Below are 19,675 nucleotides of genomic sequence, written 5' to 3' on the forward strand. Positions count from 1 at the left end.
CAAATTAAAACTGTGACTGCAATAAGTTTTCAGCAGAGAAGCAAAAGCACCATAACCCTTCAAAACCATGTCCTTAACTCAAACTGTTGATTCTTATTCAAGTCTTAAGATGCACCAGAAGGCCTCTTTGCGTCTGATGTCTGATATTTTTCTTTTCTTTTCTTTTTTTATGAGAACATGGGTGGAGGGACTGTTTGGGTATCAGTTTGTTTTCCAGTCTTGAATTTTTAAGGCCTGATAACTCAAACTGCAAAATTTAAGGCACATGCATGTCCAGACCAATGGACACAAATAGTTGGGTTAAAAAAAATGCTGTTAACTGATATTTTGAATTACAGCCCCGTTTTAATAAAAAAAGAGTTGCATTCTGAAGTCTTGGGCAGTCCATTGATTTTGAAAATCAAGTTCAGGTAACTCAACAAAGTAAAACGTCTGAAAAACTAGTCTGAGATGTGGACTTTTATTTATTTATTATTATTATTATTATTTTAAGTTTGTAAGAAAGTGACACCAAGTAAAAATATGTGATTCAGTCGAAATAGAGGAACTTAGTATGATTTTAGTTATAGTGTCATAATTTCAACACAGTTTGGTATATTTGCTCAACATGTAGAAAATCTGTGATTAATTGTCTGATCTTCTCAATAATACGCACGTAGCTAATAATGAATCGTAATGATTTATAGCCTATCTGCTTGAAGGCCAGCAGCTGTTTCAATTTTCGGTGCAGATATCAGATCTGAAAGGTTTTCCACGAAAAATCAAAGTTGGATCAAATTCCCTCCGACTGTGAGAAGTAGTTTCTTCTGATTATCTTGCTTCGCTATTCTCCAGTGTATAAACAAACCAAACATGCCCAGACGTATGCTCCATTTCCACTAATAAACCACTTACTGTTGTTAAGAAGCGTTCACGAAGCACGAATTGCTAAAGTTACCTCGAGTCATAATTGGGGAAAAGTTTCAGTGAGGACGGTTAAACGCAGCAGAAAGGCTGAACTAAAACAAACACGCCATAATGATGATCGTGCTCAGACGTGCGTTCAGGCCAGGACATCGTAATAGAGGAGCAGGATTTGAAGGATCCCATATGAGTCATGTCCGAAAACTCCTCCCTCCCAACAACAATAAAAGATGTTTGCTCCCGTGGTGTCTGTGACTCTCCCACCCAGATCAGTCACCGGGCCGGTGTGCGCGCTGCCCCGCTGAGCTCGTCTTCCTGCCCGCCCGCTAAGTCCGGGAACTCAGCTGCAGGACGGATCCGGACCGGTCTGCCATGGCTTCGTCTTGGGCTCTGCTCTCCTCCACCGTGTTGGTGTTGGTTTGGCTGAGCTCAGCATCCAGGGGTGGGTACACTTCGGAGTCCTTTTCGTTGTTGATTTCCTGCCAGAGGTTGTTGTGTTGTTGTGATGGCCATCGGAGCGGCTCCATTTTAGCTCATGCTGTTGTGGAGCCCGTAAACAGGCTGACACTGATCCCGATGACAGCTCTGTTTATAGTCAAATCCCATAAATGACTTTTATTTCCTGGAACTATTTTGCACTGCTAAATAAGTGGCCTAATATGGACACCAATTAAAAAAGTAACAAAGCTTCACCAGTTCGATTGAGAACGTCACATATTTGCTAATGAAACACTGACTTGTAGTATTTTTACTTTTATGTAACACAACATCAGTCCCCCCTCCATCTCTGGCTGATTCTGAATATTTTCGACTTTCTGCTAAAAAGTAGCGATGTGCTTGGAAATAACTTTTTCTGGCTTTTTGTCTCTTATTTTGTGTGTGTGTATATTTTCCAGATGAGAGCTCCTTGGAGCAGAGAGAGGTCACTCTTGGCATGAACGACAAAGGTGTGTATTCACACAGAAGTGCAGTATCTCTGCAAATAGCAGTTGTTCACTGTGGCATTTGGCCAGCTGTCACTACTGCAGGATGTTTTTTAGGGTTAGGACTCTGACAATGGCCAACTTGCCTGTCCCAAGAACTATTTAACTTTTGTGCAATGCAGCTCTTAAAGATTTTTCACTGAATTTGTTATTTATGTCGGTCCTTTCTCTCCGTTGCTGTAGTATATAAGGCATTATCATATCCAATAATCTAAAAAATCTATTTGTCTTCAAGATATGGCAGCACCAGAGTTACACATATTGCAGAGGGAGATGACCTGGGAAGACCTCTTTGATCCCAGTGGTACTGTTCATCTTTGGATCTTCTCTTATTCCCTTGAAACATTTCCAACTTTTGCTCACATTGTTCAGCGTAGCTTGCTTTCATAAAGAGATCGGCTTTGTTTGTTGTTTTTTGATTTTTTTACTTTAGCGTTTATAGAGCAGGCGGTGGTGAATCCATCAAAAGATTTGGATAACCAGTGGGAAAGAGGTAAGCATGTTTCTACTTTACTTTGTACCACCTTCTGTGATGTTGAAAATTAATGGCCTCATTTCTGTCCTCCCCTTCAAGGTCAACCTTTTAGGCCTCGCTCTTCCTTTAACCAGGAGTACCCTGTTCAGTTTCCTCTTGGTCGCCCAACCACTGACAATCTTCAAGCCATTTGCCTCTACGGAGACCGCCGTCCTCGCTACTCAGATTCCTACTTTCCTGGCTCTGGCTATGGTCAGCAGAAGCGGATGGCCAGTGCTGTCAATAATGCAGAAACCTGGTTTGGTACATGCTGCACAAGGAATCAGACGTGGGAGAGGGATGTGACGCTGTGTTGTGCTACGCAGGCAGTAAGTTTTCACAGCACCTTGTTGAGCAGATTCAGCAGTTTCCTACTCTGTTTAAACATGAAATGACAAGGAGGTGTCCAGGATCTTCTTGCTCTTTCTGCTTCTCTTGGTTTATTCCACTTTGTAAATAACCTTTTTACTTTCTGCATTTTAGAGCCAGACGTTAGTTCACTAGCCTCTCATCGTGCTTATCGAGCAATGCAATGATCTGGAAAAACACACTTTTGTTACAGTGCAATAGTTGGATTTTTCACATTCCAAAGATAGCGCCGCTTGTATTATGTAAACTAAGCTGAAGGACTTGGGTGCTTTCCCTCAATAAGAACATTATATGCAGCCCTGCCAGGCATAACAAACAGGCCTTGGCATGAGCACCAGTGAGGCTGTCTGAGGGCAAGAATCAGACATCTCATAAAGCATTAACTTCATTCTAACACCCTCTTTAACACCCTCTGTTTTTTCTTTTTAATTTTTGTCCAAGTACGTCTTTAGATACTTCAGGTAATTGCAGCTGATCCATTCAGGCGCTCAGTGTATGACCTCAGGCCTGCACACTTAATGTAATAATCAATAACACATGCTGAATGTTGATGTTGATGTTGTTGTTGTTGTTGTTGTTGATGTCTACCACAGTGGGAGCTGTCTGTCATGTCCTTCTGTCAGGACTCCTCATCAGTGAAGGATCATCTGTATCACTGCTGCAAGTTGCAAGACAATGACCGGCTAAACTGCTTCAACAGTAATGCTGAAAACCCAAACTATGAACCAACAGAGGAGATCCCGTTGCCCCCACTCTCCTCTCCCGCCAGCTTTTACTTTGACCCCAACAATTGTCCAAGGTATGCAAAGAAATAAATAAAACAAGCAAATGCATTGACAATCTCACTGAAGTATTGTAAGTAAAATCTGTGAGAGAGAGTCAGAGGACAGTAAATACTTATTAAATACTAGAACACCACATTTACTACTCCACCGCTGAACGTAAAGTCCAACAAATTCACTGTTTGCCTCTCTTTGAGTAACTATTACTTAAAACTCTGACTCTGAGCCATTTTGAGAAATTAATGAATGCTGTCTGGCATTGTCCGCCTTGCACACAAGATAATTGCAGCCGGTCTCTCTTTTCTCTAAACACCCAAACATCCCTAACTAGCACTTAACATGCACATCCGTACTAATTTGAGCTATGTTTGTGAGGCGGTGCGACCTCAGTTACTTGTGAAGCAGTGGCCTGCAGTGACCTGCCCTGAAACCCCCCCCCCCCAGTGTTAATTTAGTTGTGCCACTGCATTTCTTTCTGCATTGTGCATTGGTTGTTGTGTTCTTATAAGGTATTATAATTCTCATCCTTGAAGAAGGAAGTAAATAGATTTTTTTTAAGACTGCATCTTCTGAGTATACATGTTTTACTTTAAAAACATGATGAGAGTGCACAAGGTCATGTTTGACCCTGACGTTCCAGTAAGCCTCATGCTTTGCAGGGCAGTGATGAGTCTGTCCGGTGTCAGAGGAAAGAGGCGAAGTATTGCGAGGAACCCACTCACTTCCCAGGAAGTTGACATCAATTTTCCCCCTGGACGACCAACTGCTGATACCATTGAATCACTATGTGCCACCCAGAATCAACGCCCTCGATACAGTGTCAAGTGCCTGCCACGTGCAGGCTATGAATTGCTAGCTCGTCAAGCAAAAACAATTAATCGAATGGAGAAGGGATTCAAACAGTGCTGCAGAAAGAAGAAGGGCGTGCTCAACTGTGCAGAACAGAAGGTAACACAAGAAACGTAGAAAAATTAATGTTTATCTAATTTTCTTCATTTGAGTAACATTCATGAATGTCCATGCTCTTTCTCATTTTATTTCTTTTAGTGGAGTGAGGAGCTTAAGCGGTTTTGCTCTTTAAAGACGGCGGGACAAGCGGCTTTCCACTGTTGTCTGAGTAATGAAGAAAGTGAATCATTCAACTGTTTCCAAAACATTTCTCCTGACCCTCACTATAATATGACCTCTACCACCCAAGAGCTCTCCCTCAACAAAATCTGTGACACTCACAAAATCATCAAGAAGAAGTGAGATTCTATTTTCACCTTTTGGCCTTGAATTTGGTTTTCTGTTTCCTTAATTCCCTTAACTGTTTCTGTTATTCTGTTTGTTTTTATTCTGTTTTTATTCGTTTCTGCCACAAAGAAGCAGATGTTAAGCTACGCAGTGTGCCACAATGTCAAACACTTCTTTTTCATTATCGTACTTGGTGACAATATTGTCAGTGACCTAAACATTTCGACCTGAACAGACATTGTTTCCATGTGTTTGCCTTTCAGGTTCCCTGTTGGTTTTCCTCTCAAAAGCTTGGTAGACCAATGCTGCCCCCTGTCTGAACAAGACAAGACAGTTTGCTCCATGCAAAAGGTGAGTTCAAAACACAAAACACAAAACATCTGTTAGGATGGAAACATCAACAAAGTTGAAATTATATTAATGTACAAAAATTAGATTTCCTGATGTTCTTTCTCATTTGCCCTGACTAATTATCTCCTTGAAATCAGCTTCAGGAAATGTCAGGAAACCTGTGCTCATCAGGAAGGGCTCTTCCTCCAGCTGTCCGCCGTTGTTGCCAAGCACCCTCACAAGAGACTCCACAGTGTATCTCCAAAATCCTCCTGAATGCCATAAGCAAAGCAACCAACGTCCTGGCTCGTAAGAAGGTGAAAAGGTGTCCCATTTCCTGAACCATTGTGATGTTTTGCTGCTGGCCCAAGTGGCATAAGGCCATTCAGGGAAATGTTAAACTAGCAGCTGGGGTTCTCTGCAGTCAGTCAGCAGAGAAAAGCATTGCAGCATAAATCAGAGTTAAAGGTCCATTTCATGAAAACAATATACAGAATGTGGACCAAAATCTAGCTTCACCTACTGCATTTTTTTAGATCACACAAGAAGCAATGCGATCACAACAAAGCGTTTGTATGAAAAAAGATTAAATGCTGTTACATGCACAAGATATAAACCAGACTTTTGTTTGTATCACTGTACCACTATTTTATAGCTGCGCTATGCACACTTATTTCTTGATTCTTTTGGGGCTGCAAGATCAGCTCTCTTTTTATACGGTTTCATGATCAAGATCATATCTAATAAATCAGTTGTAGTTCTAATAAAAACACTCAAATTGACTTTTTGTGTGGTTTTATGTGTGTTTCTCTTTTTTTATCCTTAACAGTGTAGAAGTTGTATGTGTGGTTGTCATACAGTATAGTATCATTTTAACCTTAAGCCAATGTAATTATGATCACAAATATGACTTGGATGTTTTTTGTTTTTTTTTTTTTTTCATTAGATTTGAGCTCGCATTTTACTTTGGCCAGGGAAACAATAAAAATTCTGCTTACTTCAAGTTCCATTCAAGCTTACTTACTTCATTTGACAGTTGTTTTAGGGACAGAGATTAGATTTTATTCTTCAGTTAACAACGCATTCAAATGACAAAATCTAGTAAAGGACATTGACATTGAGCACACAGGAGGGGGAGGGAGGAGGAGGAAGAGACTTTGTTAGATTCGCCGAGCAACAGAATCTTCTGAACAGTTTAGGGAAAGGGAAAAGAGGCTGAATTCAGAGCTGAGTATAAGTTTGACAACAGTTTAATGTCTATCTATCTATCTATCAACACGTTGTTTCTAAACCTTTCATCATCTAATCTCTAAAAAAGTAAAGCACATTGCCGTGTAAAGGTGAGGCAGCATGCCTCTGTATGTCTTCTTGTGTGAAGGATGCATGCAAGTGAATTTCCCTCAGGAGAATTAAAGTATATATCTATCATATTTATATGACCAGACCCCCACAGACACTAGAGACCAGACCAGAGACCCAACCAGTGCCAGATCAAACCAGACCAGAGACCAGACCAGAGACCAGACCAGTGCCAGACCAGTGCCAGGCCAGTGCCAGGCCAGTGCCAGACTAGAGACCAGACTCCCACAGAGACTAGAGTTAGGTCAAACGAAAGTCAGACCAGATCAGACCTGACTATACAAGACCAGAGACAGGACCCCTCCAGAGACTAGAGACTAGACCGGAACCCTGCCAGAGACCAGATCCTCCCACAGAGACTGGATCCACCCGATTAAAGTAAATTTGGAACATGTGTAATGAAGGTTACGTGGTTTGCCAAATATTTCCAGGTCAGCTTAACATGTATCTAGTTGACTAATGTTATATTAACTAAATGTTAATACTTACTGGCCACAACGTTTGAGATTTTTCTGTACCATCGATTTTGTTGCTTTTGTAAAATAAGTACACAATAATCCATTACCATTCACTCCTACGGGGCATTTTTCATTCCCCATTTTAAGTCTGTCTTCGGACTGGTGGGTGGTTTGGACCGGGAGCAGGTCCCAGAACCCCCCTGCTGCGAGGTAACGCCGCTACCCGCTGTCCCACCGTGCCGCCGGATTATTCAAGTCGTTTATTGTAGCTGTGAGAAATTGTTATCGCGGTCAAACTGAAACTGAAACCGTCCCCGCTCTGGCCGCTGGGGGCGCTGTGGCCGCCGCTGGCCTCACACTCAACTGTCGGCGCCGTCTGTGATGAGAACAGTCAAACCATAATGGCGACTGCTGGGACAGCAGACTCGGGATCAACAGCCCCGACAGGTATCTACAGGCTACACTCTCCTGCTCTGTTGTTATCTGGGGAACGAAACGACAGATCTGTGTGACATTTGGTAGTGATTGAAAATGGCGGGATGCGTTGACGAGGTGTTTATCATGTCCCGGCTAGCCTGTTAGCTAGCTAGCATCGAGGCTCCAAACAAATGAAGTGAGCGGCGGCTAGCTTGTTTAGCTGCCTAATTCATCAGCCTTATTGTTGTAGTCATTGTTGTTTTGAACAATCGAATAGCGCTTTAATTTGTGAGGGACCAGTACTGCTACAAAATGATCAATTGAAGGCGACAATACGACCATTTTCAGAGGTCCACGTTGGCTGGGGAGGATGTTTCTCTGCCCAGCCGTTTGGATCGTTGACGAATTGTTCTGTTCTTAGAGTTAACTGGATTGTCGAAGTAAAAGGACGACACTTATTACACGATGCTGTCTGTTTGAACTGTGGCTGTGGCCTCAAACGGGTCTGTCCATCTTGGACACGTTAACCGTGGGTGTGCCGTTATCCTCCGCCGTCTCACCCCCTCCCTGGTTAGCCGTGTGTCCGTCCAGGTTTGTGGACAGCATCGTCAACATGGATCCCTTTTATCGGTTACCTTCCAAAGTTACACCTCAACACCAGTTGAGTTAAAGAACACATGTTGAGCTTGTTAATGAAATATGCCCTTTAAACCAATGAGGAAGGCTTCCCCTGCTGTGTGTCCATGTTCACCGGATTGTTTAGGATCTCCTATTTGAGCTGTATGGAGAATGAATTGTTTATGAACTGGACTGTGTACTTCAGAGGCCACAGAGGAAGCTGGTGGGCAGCTCAGGGGCTTTCAGTGGTGGTTTATATTCTAAAGATAGGGGAAGATGATGGAGATGTTTCATCTTGGTAATCCATTTAGTTTGCTTCCCTGTGTATAGAGGAGTTACTCTTCCCTCAGTAGCCACCCAGGCTGAATCAGTGAATAAAAATAGTGGCTCCAAAGCACTCCTGTGCCCTCCAATTGGCTGACAGCCGGAGACTGTAAAAATACAAGATATAGCATTCTGTCAAACACACACACACAAACACAAACAAACAAACAAACACTCTTAGATACTTGAGTGACAGTAACATAATGTTGTTTCCGTTATGCATGCTTATTGGCCCTGTTTCCTAATCCAGCCAAGAACCAGCATATATCTGGACTCTTCACAGGCAGAGAATGATTTTAAGACTCTGCGTGCCCCATATTATTTCCTCGTGTAAGCTGCAGGCTACATGAACAAGGCTTGCAGTGAGTTAGTTGGTATACAAGGAAGAACAGATGGTTTTCTTATTGTCATAAGGCCTGTGGCTGACAAGCTTAAGTCATTGTCAAGTAATTAGGTTAGATCCTCAAATCTGTTCAACACTGTATGTTACTGTCAAGTTATACATTAGATACATTACATGTACATTTGAACAAGATTAGCTAAAACATTTTAATTTTCCTAAGTGTAAGTCAGCATCTTTAAATAAAAATTTTTAATAGTTTTGTTGGACTGTTAGTTCAAGGGTTAGGGTTGCACCATATGATATAAAAATAACCCATTTATTTTCACCTTCTTCCAATTGGAAACCAAAAAATGGTTTCAAGTGTCAGGTTTCAATTTTCAAGAAAATTGTTCAAGATTAACTCTTTTCTGAATTACTTGGTAAAATAATGTACAATTAATGTACTGTACATGACACACATTTTCTTGTACCTACATAGAGTGATGTTTTAAATTTGTTCAGTGCTGCTCTTTTACAAGGTTCAGACATTTAGGATGACCATGTCCTGCTCCACAGATATTAGGACTCAGTTCTGGAGGAGAGCATTGCAGCGAGGTACACGCATGGGTTTGTGCGTGAGGGTTTCTCTGTGTGTAAGCAGAAACTGCATGAGAAGTGATGATATAGTGTGCTGTTTTACATAATTAGAGGCGATGTGGGAAGAAAAGAGCTCACTGTTTGCCGGTTGACTGCAGTGTGTCCCTGTTAACTCAGAAGTGATGCATGGCATTTCCGCAACCCTCCCATATTATTTCCAATTTCCCTTGGCTTGATGTTTCCACTTAATGTGCATCGCTGAGCATAGATTTTATACACAGGATTGTTACTTCAGGTGTATAATCTTCATCTTCATCATCTTTTTGTATGGCTATTGACCTGTGGCACTGCAGTATTGAAGTAGATGTTGCCATTGGTTACATGCTAGAAGTGCTCATAGAGTGGGTGTGATAGTAGGATTAAGCAGCAAGTTTATGTGAGGACAGGAAATCATGTGGAACATATTTTTCCATACAAAAGTGCTCATCAGTTTTCTTATGTTTTTTGAGGCACAATGGCAATGTGTGTGTGTGTTATTCATTACAACTTTACATATTGTCTTTGATTATTGGACCTATTCAGTTTTACTCACAGCCGAGATTGTGTGTGCCTGAAAAATACTAATCAGCCTAGCTTACCAAATTACTTCATTGAATAAAATGTCACATCATACTCAAAATGTTGCAACAATGAAGTTGAGCATCAAGATGATAAAAACAAAGTTACTACTATACAAAGTAGGCTGTGACACAAAAACTAGATTTCTGAAAGGCAGCGGTGACTTTACGCTCTCATCCTCATGGAACAGTTAAATCTGGAGCAGCCAGCCCAGGGGAAAAGTAGTTCCAGTTCAGAGAGCTAGTGGTATCATGGCCAGAGTTAGTAACTGTGGTCATATTTAGGTCTGTGCTCATCACTGGCCTTACAGTCATCAGCCAGTGCTGGAAATATCCCTGCTAATTAACCAGGCAAGGGTTTTAATTAGTCATTAAAACAACTTGAAAGCTGCCAACTCAGTCTTACAATTATTTAAAAAACAATTTTACTCTGAGCTCAGTGTAAACCAATGTAATTGCAAGGACTGACATTTGGAGTTTTATGAAATCAAGTCTGAACAAGGGAATTCTTAAGTATGTTTTTCTGTGACTTATTAAGAGCTATTGTCTCTCTCATTGTAGCATTTAACTTGTTTGTCTGTTTTTAGGGACCAGCAGCATCCGAAAAATGGCCCCTTCAGAGGTAAGGTGTCAGAGTGAATTGAACTCTGCTCAGTGTACGGCCTTGTGTAAGGTAAATGTTGATTCTGTGAACAGCGAAGCAGAACAGGTTTGTAGAGTTCAAGTCTGTATGGTATGCTGCTGCCATTCTGTGTCACAGCATACCATAACGTTACAAATTAACCATTGTGGTTTTGCAGAGATGCCCACATATCACACAAGGGAACACGTTTAATTAGTAAAGATGCATCATAATATTTATATTTTAGCTAAAAAGAAAAACCAAAATAGCCTTCCCCATTCATTTTGACTGACCATCATAACTTATTGCTGAGCTCAAAATCTAGTGGATTGTGGTGTTACCACTACGTAAGGTTGTAACATTTAGATATAATCTAAAACCAGCTGCTTGCTGGCATAAAGACACTCAATAACTAGGCTACACTTGGATTGATTTTCTCTCTGTCCCTCCTTAGTTACCCGGTTCTTCCGGCACAACTCAGAGTATGAAAAAGACCATTGGACACCGGGGTGTTGAGACCACCACAGGAGAGACCACCTATAAAAAGGTTAGAACAGTGCAGAGGTCGGTGACACTGGTTTGTTTAGACCTACAGCACTGAGCAGCAGGCATGAAAAGAGCAAAAAGACCAGTGTGTGCATGAACATGTTTGGTGTTTATGTTCTAAAATTAGTTTGGGAATTCCTGTTAGCAGATGCCTAAAAATAGTGAGTGAAACAGCAGAAGTTATATGGGGTAAAATATTGTTAGTTGTGATGCTTACCCTTTCTATCTGACCTCTCTAGACCACATCGTCTGCCCTAAAAGGTGCAATCCAGTTGGGCATTGCTCACACAGTTGGCAGCTTAAGCCAAAAGGCAGAAAGGGATGTTCTTATGCAGGACTTTGTGGTGGTCGAAAGCATCTTCTTTCCCAGGTTTGTAACAAACTTTATAGTTGGAAAAAACCTGTTAAAAATGTTGCACGTCATTTCATGGCCTGTGTGTCTCTGCCCTTTTGTTTTGTGTTTTCAGTGAAGGCAGTAACTTGACACCAGCTCATCACTACAGTGACTTTCGCTTTAAGACTTACGCTCCTATTGCCTTTCGTTACTTCAGAGAACTATTTGGCATTCGACCAGATGACTATCTTGTGAGTACTTGTTTTAAACATTAACAGCACACCGTTAACACAAAATATTTGTCACTCTTCTCATATTGACATCAGGGAATACTTAAATTGACATTTACGTGTTTTGATAATCTGCAAGCTTTAATGAAGAGGGCATGAAATACCTTCTTTCACTCACACTACACTACCAATTAGAAAAGGCCCCATGACTCTATAATGACACCACTTAAATGTATTCAGAAGTCACTGATAGAAATATGGGTGTGTAATAAGTGACGTAGGGGGTTCTGAATTTGCCGTGTGTGCCCTGACTTTACTGGATAATAATGTCTCCTCTTCCTCTTGAAGTATTCTCTGTGTAACGAGCCACTGATTGAGCTGTCTAATCCTGGAGCCAGCGGATCTCTCTTCTATGTCTCCAGTGATGATGAGTTCATCATCAAGACTGTTCAACACAAAGAGGCTGAGTTCCTTCAGAAACTCCTGCCAGGATACTTCATGGTGAGCATGGAGTGTGTCTAGTATGAGTGATTATGTTTGCAATAACTACACCAAGGGCTTGATTTTTGCCACCGGATTATGAAAATTGTCCATATTGTATTTGTATCCTGTAAATTAAGTACCCATAAGGCAGGGCTTTCCTGGCAGAATTACTGTGATGTTATACTGTAATTGTTGTTAATGGCAGAACAAATGGCTGGAGCACTGTTTGAATGTGGACCCTGATAGAGCACACTCCTGTGTGCTCCCCCCCCCACCCTTTCCAATTTTTGTTTTTGTCATATATAATATGTTTCTTTTCCCTGTATTTCCTCTCTCATCTAGAATATAAACCAAAATAAGCGCACCCTGCTGCCCAAGTTCTACGGACTGTATTGTGTTCAGGCAGGGGGGAAAAATATCCGTATCGTAGTGATGAACAATCTCCTGCCTCGGATCATCCCCATGCACCTCAAATATGACCTGAAGGGCTCCACTTATAAGAGACGAGCTTCCCCTAAAGAAAGAGAAAAGGCTGTTCCCACCCATAAAGACCTGGATTTTATTCAGGACCTGCCTGACGGCCTGCTGCTGGAAGCAGATAACTACAATGCTCTTTGCAAGACTATACAGAGGGACTGCTTGGTGAGTCACAGAGTTGTCTTTCTTTGACTGATTGCTTTTGATTCAAATACTGTGCATGCAAACCTCTGAGCCCACATCTTTACAAAATGCAACTTTTTAAAAATTCTTCAGCAAGCTCAGATAGTACACAAGCATATTATTGGTTTATTCTCACTCGGCAGACAGATTATCCTCCAAATGAATACACAGAATCTCACTATCTGCATGTAAATATTATCTCAAAAAACAAATGTGCAAAAACTCCAGCACTATTTTCCTGCTGTTAAACTCCTTTCTACAGAGATGTATAAGATTTATCTTCTCTCCAGGCCATGGACCAGTACTGGTCCATGGGTCATTTGGTACCAGGCCGCGCAGAAAGAGAAATAACTTACATTGTGTCTGTTTTATTTATTATCTGCGTCTGAACGATGTTTTATGAACAGATTCTCTCCGTTACATCTGTCTATGACTCACTTTTGACGCATGTCAAGGCACTTGTCTTAGTCATGTGATTTCTTTACAGCTAAAATGAAACCCACAAGCTAGCGAAATTAGTAAAAAAACAAACGGCTTTGGAAAAAGTTTCTTTGCGAAGGGGAAAATAAATAATAATAAAGTTGCAGTCAAGTACACAGTGGATTCACATTTATTATTATATTTACAAAATGCCACAGATTTTATGCCAGTCATATCAGCTTGTTTTGCTGTATTTATCTGCCACACTTTAAAGGCCAGTCTGTGAAAATATTGTCTGACATTAAACCGGTTAGTGGTGCAAAAAAAGGTTGGGGACTGCTGGCATAAAGTACTCCATCCCTGCTGGTGTGTTGCCATCAGGAGTTTAATGTGAAGAAATGACTCATGCTCACATGACACTGCAAACTGATACATTGTTTACTTCGGGGGATGATTCCTTTTGAAATGGTACGAATGAACCCCAGACATTTGTCATGATAGTTAATGTGGGATGACTTATTTGTTCTGTGTAATTCTGGTTAATTGGTCTTGGGAAAACAAAATTATTAACAAGACAAAGGCTGCATGTTATTTTTATTCAGAAATTTCACTTATCTCATCACATTATCATATTTTTCATAAATGGAATATCAGTATTTTTGTATGTAGCGTGTACATGCAATTGGTTTACTGTCCTCCGCCAAGCTGATGTTTTATCTAAATAGAAATATAGTTTTATTTATTTATGTATGGCCCTTGTAATCAAAATGAACCAATTTTAAATGAAGTGGCATTCGGATATCTAGAAAATGTGAATCAAATAGTTTTTCAGAGTGAGGCTGAGCCTGTGATTGTGCCAATAAAATTGTATGTGAATGTTAAAATGTGCGAATACTCCTGTTGATGGTTGTGTCATCTGCTTAATTTTATTTGTATTTTTAATTTTTTATGTAGCTCTTACAGAGTTTCAAGATCATGGATTACAGTCTGCTCATGGGCATCCACAACATGGACCAGGCCAGTCGAGAGCGGGAGCGTGTTGGGGGAAATTCAGGGGACAGTGGAGGGTCAGAGGGAGCTGTTACTCCAGATCAGCGTCGACCACAAGCCCAGAAAAGTCTTTACTGTACAGCCATGGAGTCAATCCAGGGGGAGGCTCGAGGGAGGGGAGCCTTAGATTCAGAAGACCAGTGAGTCTGATGGCTTAGCAGAATTTGAGAGTTTATGAATTCATATATTACTCAGACATGACATTTAAATGATCTTTTGTTGCTTCTGATATTGTCCTTCTAGCATGGGTGGTATTCCCAGCCGCAACACGAAAGGTGAAAGGTTGCTGATTTACATCGGTATCATTGACATTCTCCAATCGTACAGGTTGGTGTTTCAGAACAGCCAAATAAGTTTCCAAGTTTCCATCATTATGTACTTTTTTAAACTGAGGAACAAGTTTTAGATCTACATTACCCTTTTAGATAACAAACAGTAAATATGTTATTGTCTTCTTATTTAGGTTTATTAAGAAGTTGGAGCACTCCTGGAAGGCATTGGTGCATGATGGGGTAAAAACATACATAAAAATATTCTATGAAGGAAAATTGAAAATGTCCATAAGCAGAGAAACAAATCAGAGTAGACCACATTAACTTGAATGTGTTTGTGCCCATCAGGTTCTAAATGCTTTGTTGCTATATTTCTACTTTAGGACACTGTCTCAGTTCACAGACCTGGCTTCTACGCAGAGCGTTTCCAGCAATTCATGTGCAGCACAGTGTTTAAGAAAATTCCCTGTAAGTATGCATATGTGCTTTCTCTTAAATCTTAATGCATTGACAGCTCGTTTGACAAGTCTTGCTGGCTACATGAATCATTTCTGTTTTAATTTGCTCTGTCTTTTCAGTAAAACCATCACCATCTAAGAAGAGCCGTGGAGGTGGTCAGGGAGGGCTTCGGAGGGCCCCCACCATAGGAGCTCCTACCCCACTCTCCCACGCAACAGGACAGTCAAATGTTGACTCCCGGCTGGTGCACCACAGCCACTTCAAAAGCACAGAGTCAGAGGCTGACAGTGGTAAGAAGCAACACATCATGCATGATTTTTTTTTTTTTTTTTTTTTTATCAAAACCACAATTTCAAACATAGCTGCACTTCCATCAGAGACACTGGTGTTGAAATATGGGGTGAACCTGTTCATAGGCATGCAGTCAGACCGACCCGATCTTGTCCCAAGGACTCCTCCACTGGTAGACAACCCTGCTGACTGTGAGGCGAATCTGTCCACCTCCTCACTAGGCAGCACAGGAGTCGCCTCCACCTCGCCTCCCCTTCAGTAAATATAATAGCCTAGTTACATTCATTGTTCAATCTCACTTTCAGACTCCTTTAATTTTACTTGCTCTCACTTTGTTCTGCAGTTCAGTTGGTGTGGAAGTGCACAAATCAGCAAACACAGACCATGACCAGGGTGCTTCCCACAAGTAAGGAAGACAGTGATTGGGGCATAGAGTATTTTTAACACTTGTGTTAGTCATTGTATTTCTTTAATTGTCTTTTTCTCTGTTCCAGTTTTGGGGCAGAAGGGGCTGTGGACAATTCTGGAAACATGTCTGGATGTGAAGATGTAATTTCATTATCAGACATTGTCCCAGAGACCAACATCTGTTTTGTAAGTATAAGCAACACCTGATATCTTGCTGAATTCAATAAATAACTCTTTTATAAAGAATTTGGTCTAGACCTGCTCTATATGTAAAGTGCCTTGATGCAACTCTGTTATGATTTGGCGCTATACAAATAAATCTGATTTGATTTGAATGAATATTATTTGCTAGTTAAAGTTGGAAACTGCCAGTACTAACTGTGTTTTTCTTACACCCATCATAATCCTTGAATTGCTTTGATTTTCACAGTAAAAGAACAGATCATCATTTTTGGATGAGGTATTTCTGGACGATGTGAGGTGGAAGTAAGGAAGAGGAAAGTCTCCATTGGAGACCCATGGTTGCACCTACATTGTTTTCTCACTCATACACATAGAAGATTAGGGGATTGCTGGAAAAAAGCAGCAAGGTGCAATGGAGGTTGTGCCAGTGAGGAAAGCAATGATGAGAAGATCACGAAGATGGCGTGCGGTCGGCCTCAGACCTCCCCAGCCATCAGTAAGATCACTGTGCACATATAATCTGTCCACACCTGTCCTAAAGCCATGTCTTTCAGATACACTTGGGAAAAAAAAGCATGACTCAGAATTGGCAACTCTTGATAACCCCATCAGCATTAATTGATGAAACAAGGATTTCTTACAATCCACCCATCTGCTGCAACACGTCAATCAAAATCATTTGTTGTGTATAAAAAAAATGCCACAGTGAATTTTTAAGAAAGTAATATTGTCTTTGAAGAGTCAACTCACTTTTTACAGCATGGAGAGATGTGAGTGGGCACAGAGCATTTCAGCAGGAACACACACACTTACTTAAGAGCACACGAAGGGCATAAGCTGCATTTGTAGGAGTGAATACTTTCCTGTGTGCTCACAGGAAAGTGGGTTAAGTGGGTTCACAGTTCTGTGACTCACACATTCGTGCTCCTGTTGCCGCACATCAATTTCTCCTCAACAATCCTCATATGAGCAGGGGCAACTCTAAGTTATTAATGGTCATTTTTCAAAATCAACATTTGCTGCTCTCAACTCTGCAATCACGTATGCATTTCTTTTTACTGATTGTGGATGTACAGTTTTTGTTTGAAGTCTGATTTCAAAATGCTGAAGGGATGAGGTCAACCTCTACAATAATTTTATTCCATGTTTGTTGATAAGTTATTCTGCTGGAAGCCACAGTGGTGCTGCAAAGGTCCAACTAGATCTTGCCACTGCTGAATGTGCATTACAATGCTTTTCTTATATAGAATGTGTCTTTTAAACACAGCAGACCACATTTATATAACCCTGAAAATCTCCCCCTCTGATGTGGCCATATGTGCTGAAATATAAATGAGTACAGAAAGAGGAGCTGTCAACAGCCTTGCTGGCCAGTAGATGTTGTCAAGTGCAGTCATTACTTAATAGAAAAGTAACATTTTGTTATCTCTGTGCCTTTACATGTTTTTCCCTGAACATGTGTCATATAACTGACATTTTTTACAGGTTGGTCTTGTAGTCACAGAAACCTGCCTTATCACTACAGCTATTTGTCTGAACTTACAGTCAAATGTCAGAGTCTAAAGGACTTCAAGATTTGAATACAAACACTAGTACAATCCTTTCTTTTTCTCTTTAGTTACATGCCAATTAGTCACCCTGGTTAATCAGCTCAGCTAAACCATGTAACTCACTTGACCTCAGATGGAACAGATATCTGTCTCAGTGTTTAATTCTGCTGGGCACAGAAATGATACCTGCCCCCGTTCACTCTTGGACCAATATAGCTTAGAAGAAAAAACTTTTTGAACAAAGTTTTTTATAAGTAATCTTACTAATTTTTCTAAGCTGTTTTTTCACAAAAGGTTTTGTGTTTAACTGACTGTTTAGGGCCCTAGAGCACCCCCTGCATGGCATATTTCTGATATAGAAATGTCACTACATGATTGAAGTGTAGCAGAACTGAAGATCAAAGACAATATCTATCTTGTTGAGCACATGTGGTCTGTGCAGCAGAGAGGGAGAAGGGAAAATGTGAGTTATGGATATAGAAAGAAAGATATTACTCATGTTCATCAATGCACAATTTAAGAGAACTGGGCCATGTTGTAATATAAGCCAGTCACAGCACCAAAGAAAAGAAAAGCTAGTTCCTGTGAATGTTCAGGATTCAGTATAGTTGACATGAAAATGAAGTTAAACACTCCTGAACACTGCATGGACTGTAGTAAATGGTAATAACACTGGGATTACCTGTGTAATCTATTGTTAAACTGTACGTTCTTTGCTAAGTGAATTCATGTCTGATAGGCTGTACTGACAAACCTAGTCCTTCTAAAGAATTTTTTTTCTATCAAGCAATTTTTCTGACTTTGTTCTAGCCCGCAACATTTCAAGAGGTAACTCCACATTCCTGTGAAATCCTTCCAAAAAATGTAATTTACTGCAATTGTGGTAGCTGCAGCACCCATTATGTACCACCTGAGTAGTTGGAAAATGTACTTGAAATTGATTACTTCTGATATGATGCTGAAATGTAAAATATGGATTATTTCAACCAGTACAGTACATGTACTTCAAGTACAAGTGATATTTATTTGTTCAAGAGTCAAAGAACCACTTAAGAAAACACTCCATGAAAATTAGATTTAGAAAAAAACTAACAAAAAATAAAACAACAACAACAAAACACCTTGATTTTTTTTTTTTTTTATGTTGGAATTTAATTTTTTTTTTTTTTATGGGTGGTACAGTGTAATTTCAGGATAGGGACAAGTGTCTCAGTTGTTATGTACCCGAGTCATGGCACAAGAGAATAACCAATCTTTGGTGCTTAAAGGGGAGTGCACTCAGTGTAAACACTACAATAACACTACAATACATTTGAAGTAATGCAATATGAACCACAATCTGTTACCTGTCAGCTCTAAGAAGTATATTTATTAATATGACTGATTGCTGTTGGCTGAAATGAGTTGTATTATGTACCTTAGATGATTGTATGTATACTGTAAACTGACAGAAGGATGTCTGAGAACTTTATAGTCTGTATTGCCTATGAAGGGGGACTATTTGACAATTTCACTTTTTATATTTCATGTTTAGATTGTGATATGATATATTCTCTCCATGATTATTCTGGGTTGTTAAGCCCCCATGCTTTTTCTACGTGAATGTTTCACCTGGCCTACAAGCAAATGTTGCTGGTTGTCCTATATGCTTCAATTACTATATTTTTACGGTGTATAAAATGTGTATATGTACATAGGAGTCACGGAAATGCCTTCTCATGCAATATGTGCTGCCTGTCCTTCCTGCCATGTTTCAGTTATGTGGTGGTGATGTTTTCATGTCTGATTTTAAAGAATTAAACATATTTTATAAAATTGTTTTTTTGGGTCCTTTTTACTAGGTATACTTGGTGTTTTTGTCTTTGCCCCCCAACCCCCACCCACCCATTGTGATACCATCTTCACAGACATTTGAAGATATTTTATTCTTAATGACTGATATATTTCAAATGACTTAGTGAATGTGGGAACAAATGTGACTAGTGATACATTTTCAGAAGAACTTATGATTGCCAAAGTTTTGTGAAGTTCATACATTTACACAATTCCTGTTTTTTCATCCACCACAATTTTTCCTCTGACTTCAGACTTCAGAGATTTACAGTTGTTAGCATTTGTAATACCTACAGAGATTGAGCTCAGTCGCAGGGAGGAAATACTGATAAAACACTCCTGTTCAGTACCTGAGGGCGTGTGAATGGACCTTTGGGGGTGAGAACTCATCTCTGTTCTCTGAAGGCGATCTAAAGAAGAGCCTGTAGTTCCTCTGAAGGATCTGAACAGGTGTGTCAGCTGTGAGAAATCGGTTCATGCCGCTCTTAAACATTATCATATAACA

The 19,675-nt window shown here is 40.4% G+C and overlaps 2 protein-coding genes across 2 annotated transcripts; both read left to right on the forward strand.

Annotated features, from left to right (window-relative positions):
• Positions 1–1,139: 1,139 nt before the first annotated feature.
• ecm1b (extracellular matrix protein 1b) lies at positions 1,140–5,899 on the forward strand. Its single transcript, XM_029504423.1, has 10 exons — positions 1,140–1,345; positions 1,800–1,850; positions 2,122–2,190; positions 2,320–2,379; positions 2,461–2,729; positions 3,363–3,568; positions 4,211–4,499; positions 4,599–4,798; positions 5,051–5,138; positions 5,276–5,899. Exons 1-10 carry the CDS (start codon positions 1,276–1,278, stop codon positions 5,456–5,458), a joined length of 1,485 nt encoding a protein of 494 aa, XP_029360283.1. The 5' UTR covers positions 1,140–1,275; the 3' UTR covers positions 5,459–5,899.
• A 1,415-nt stretch (positions 5,900–7,314) lies between these two features.
• On the forward strand, positions 7,315–19,143 carry pip5k1ab (phosphatidylinositol-4-phosphate 5-kinase, type I, alpha, b). Its single transcript, XM_029503411.1, has 16 exons — positions 7,315–7,381; positions 10,417–10,451; positions 10,906–10,998; positions 11,237–11,367; positions 11,465–11,582; positions 11,910–12,062; positions 12,387–12,686; positions 14,079–14,314; positions 14,418–14,501; positions 14,638–14,686; positions 14,830–14,914; positions 15,025–15,195; positions 15,322–15,454; positions 15,540–15,602; positions 15,691–15,790; positions 16,035–19,143. Exons 1-16 carry the CDS (start codon positions 7,336–7,338, stop codon positions 16,035–16,037), a joined length of 1,800 nt encoding a protein of 599 aa, XP_029359271.1. The 5' UTR covers positions 7,315–7,335; the 3' UTR covers positions 16,038–19,143.
• The last annotated feature ends 532 nt before the right edge of the window (positions 19,144–19,675 follow it).

Source organism: Echeneis naucrates, chromosome 6 (assembly GCF_900963305.1).
Source record: "Echeneis naucrates chromosome 6, fEcheNa1.1, whole genome shotgun sequence".
Taxonomy (NCBI): domain Eukaryota; kingdom Metazoa; phylum Chordata; class Actinopteri; order Carangiformes; family Echeneidae; genus Echeneis; species Echeneis naucrates.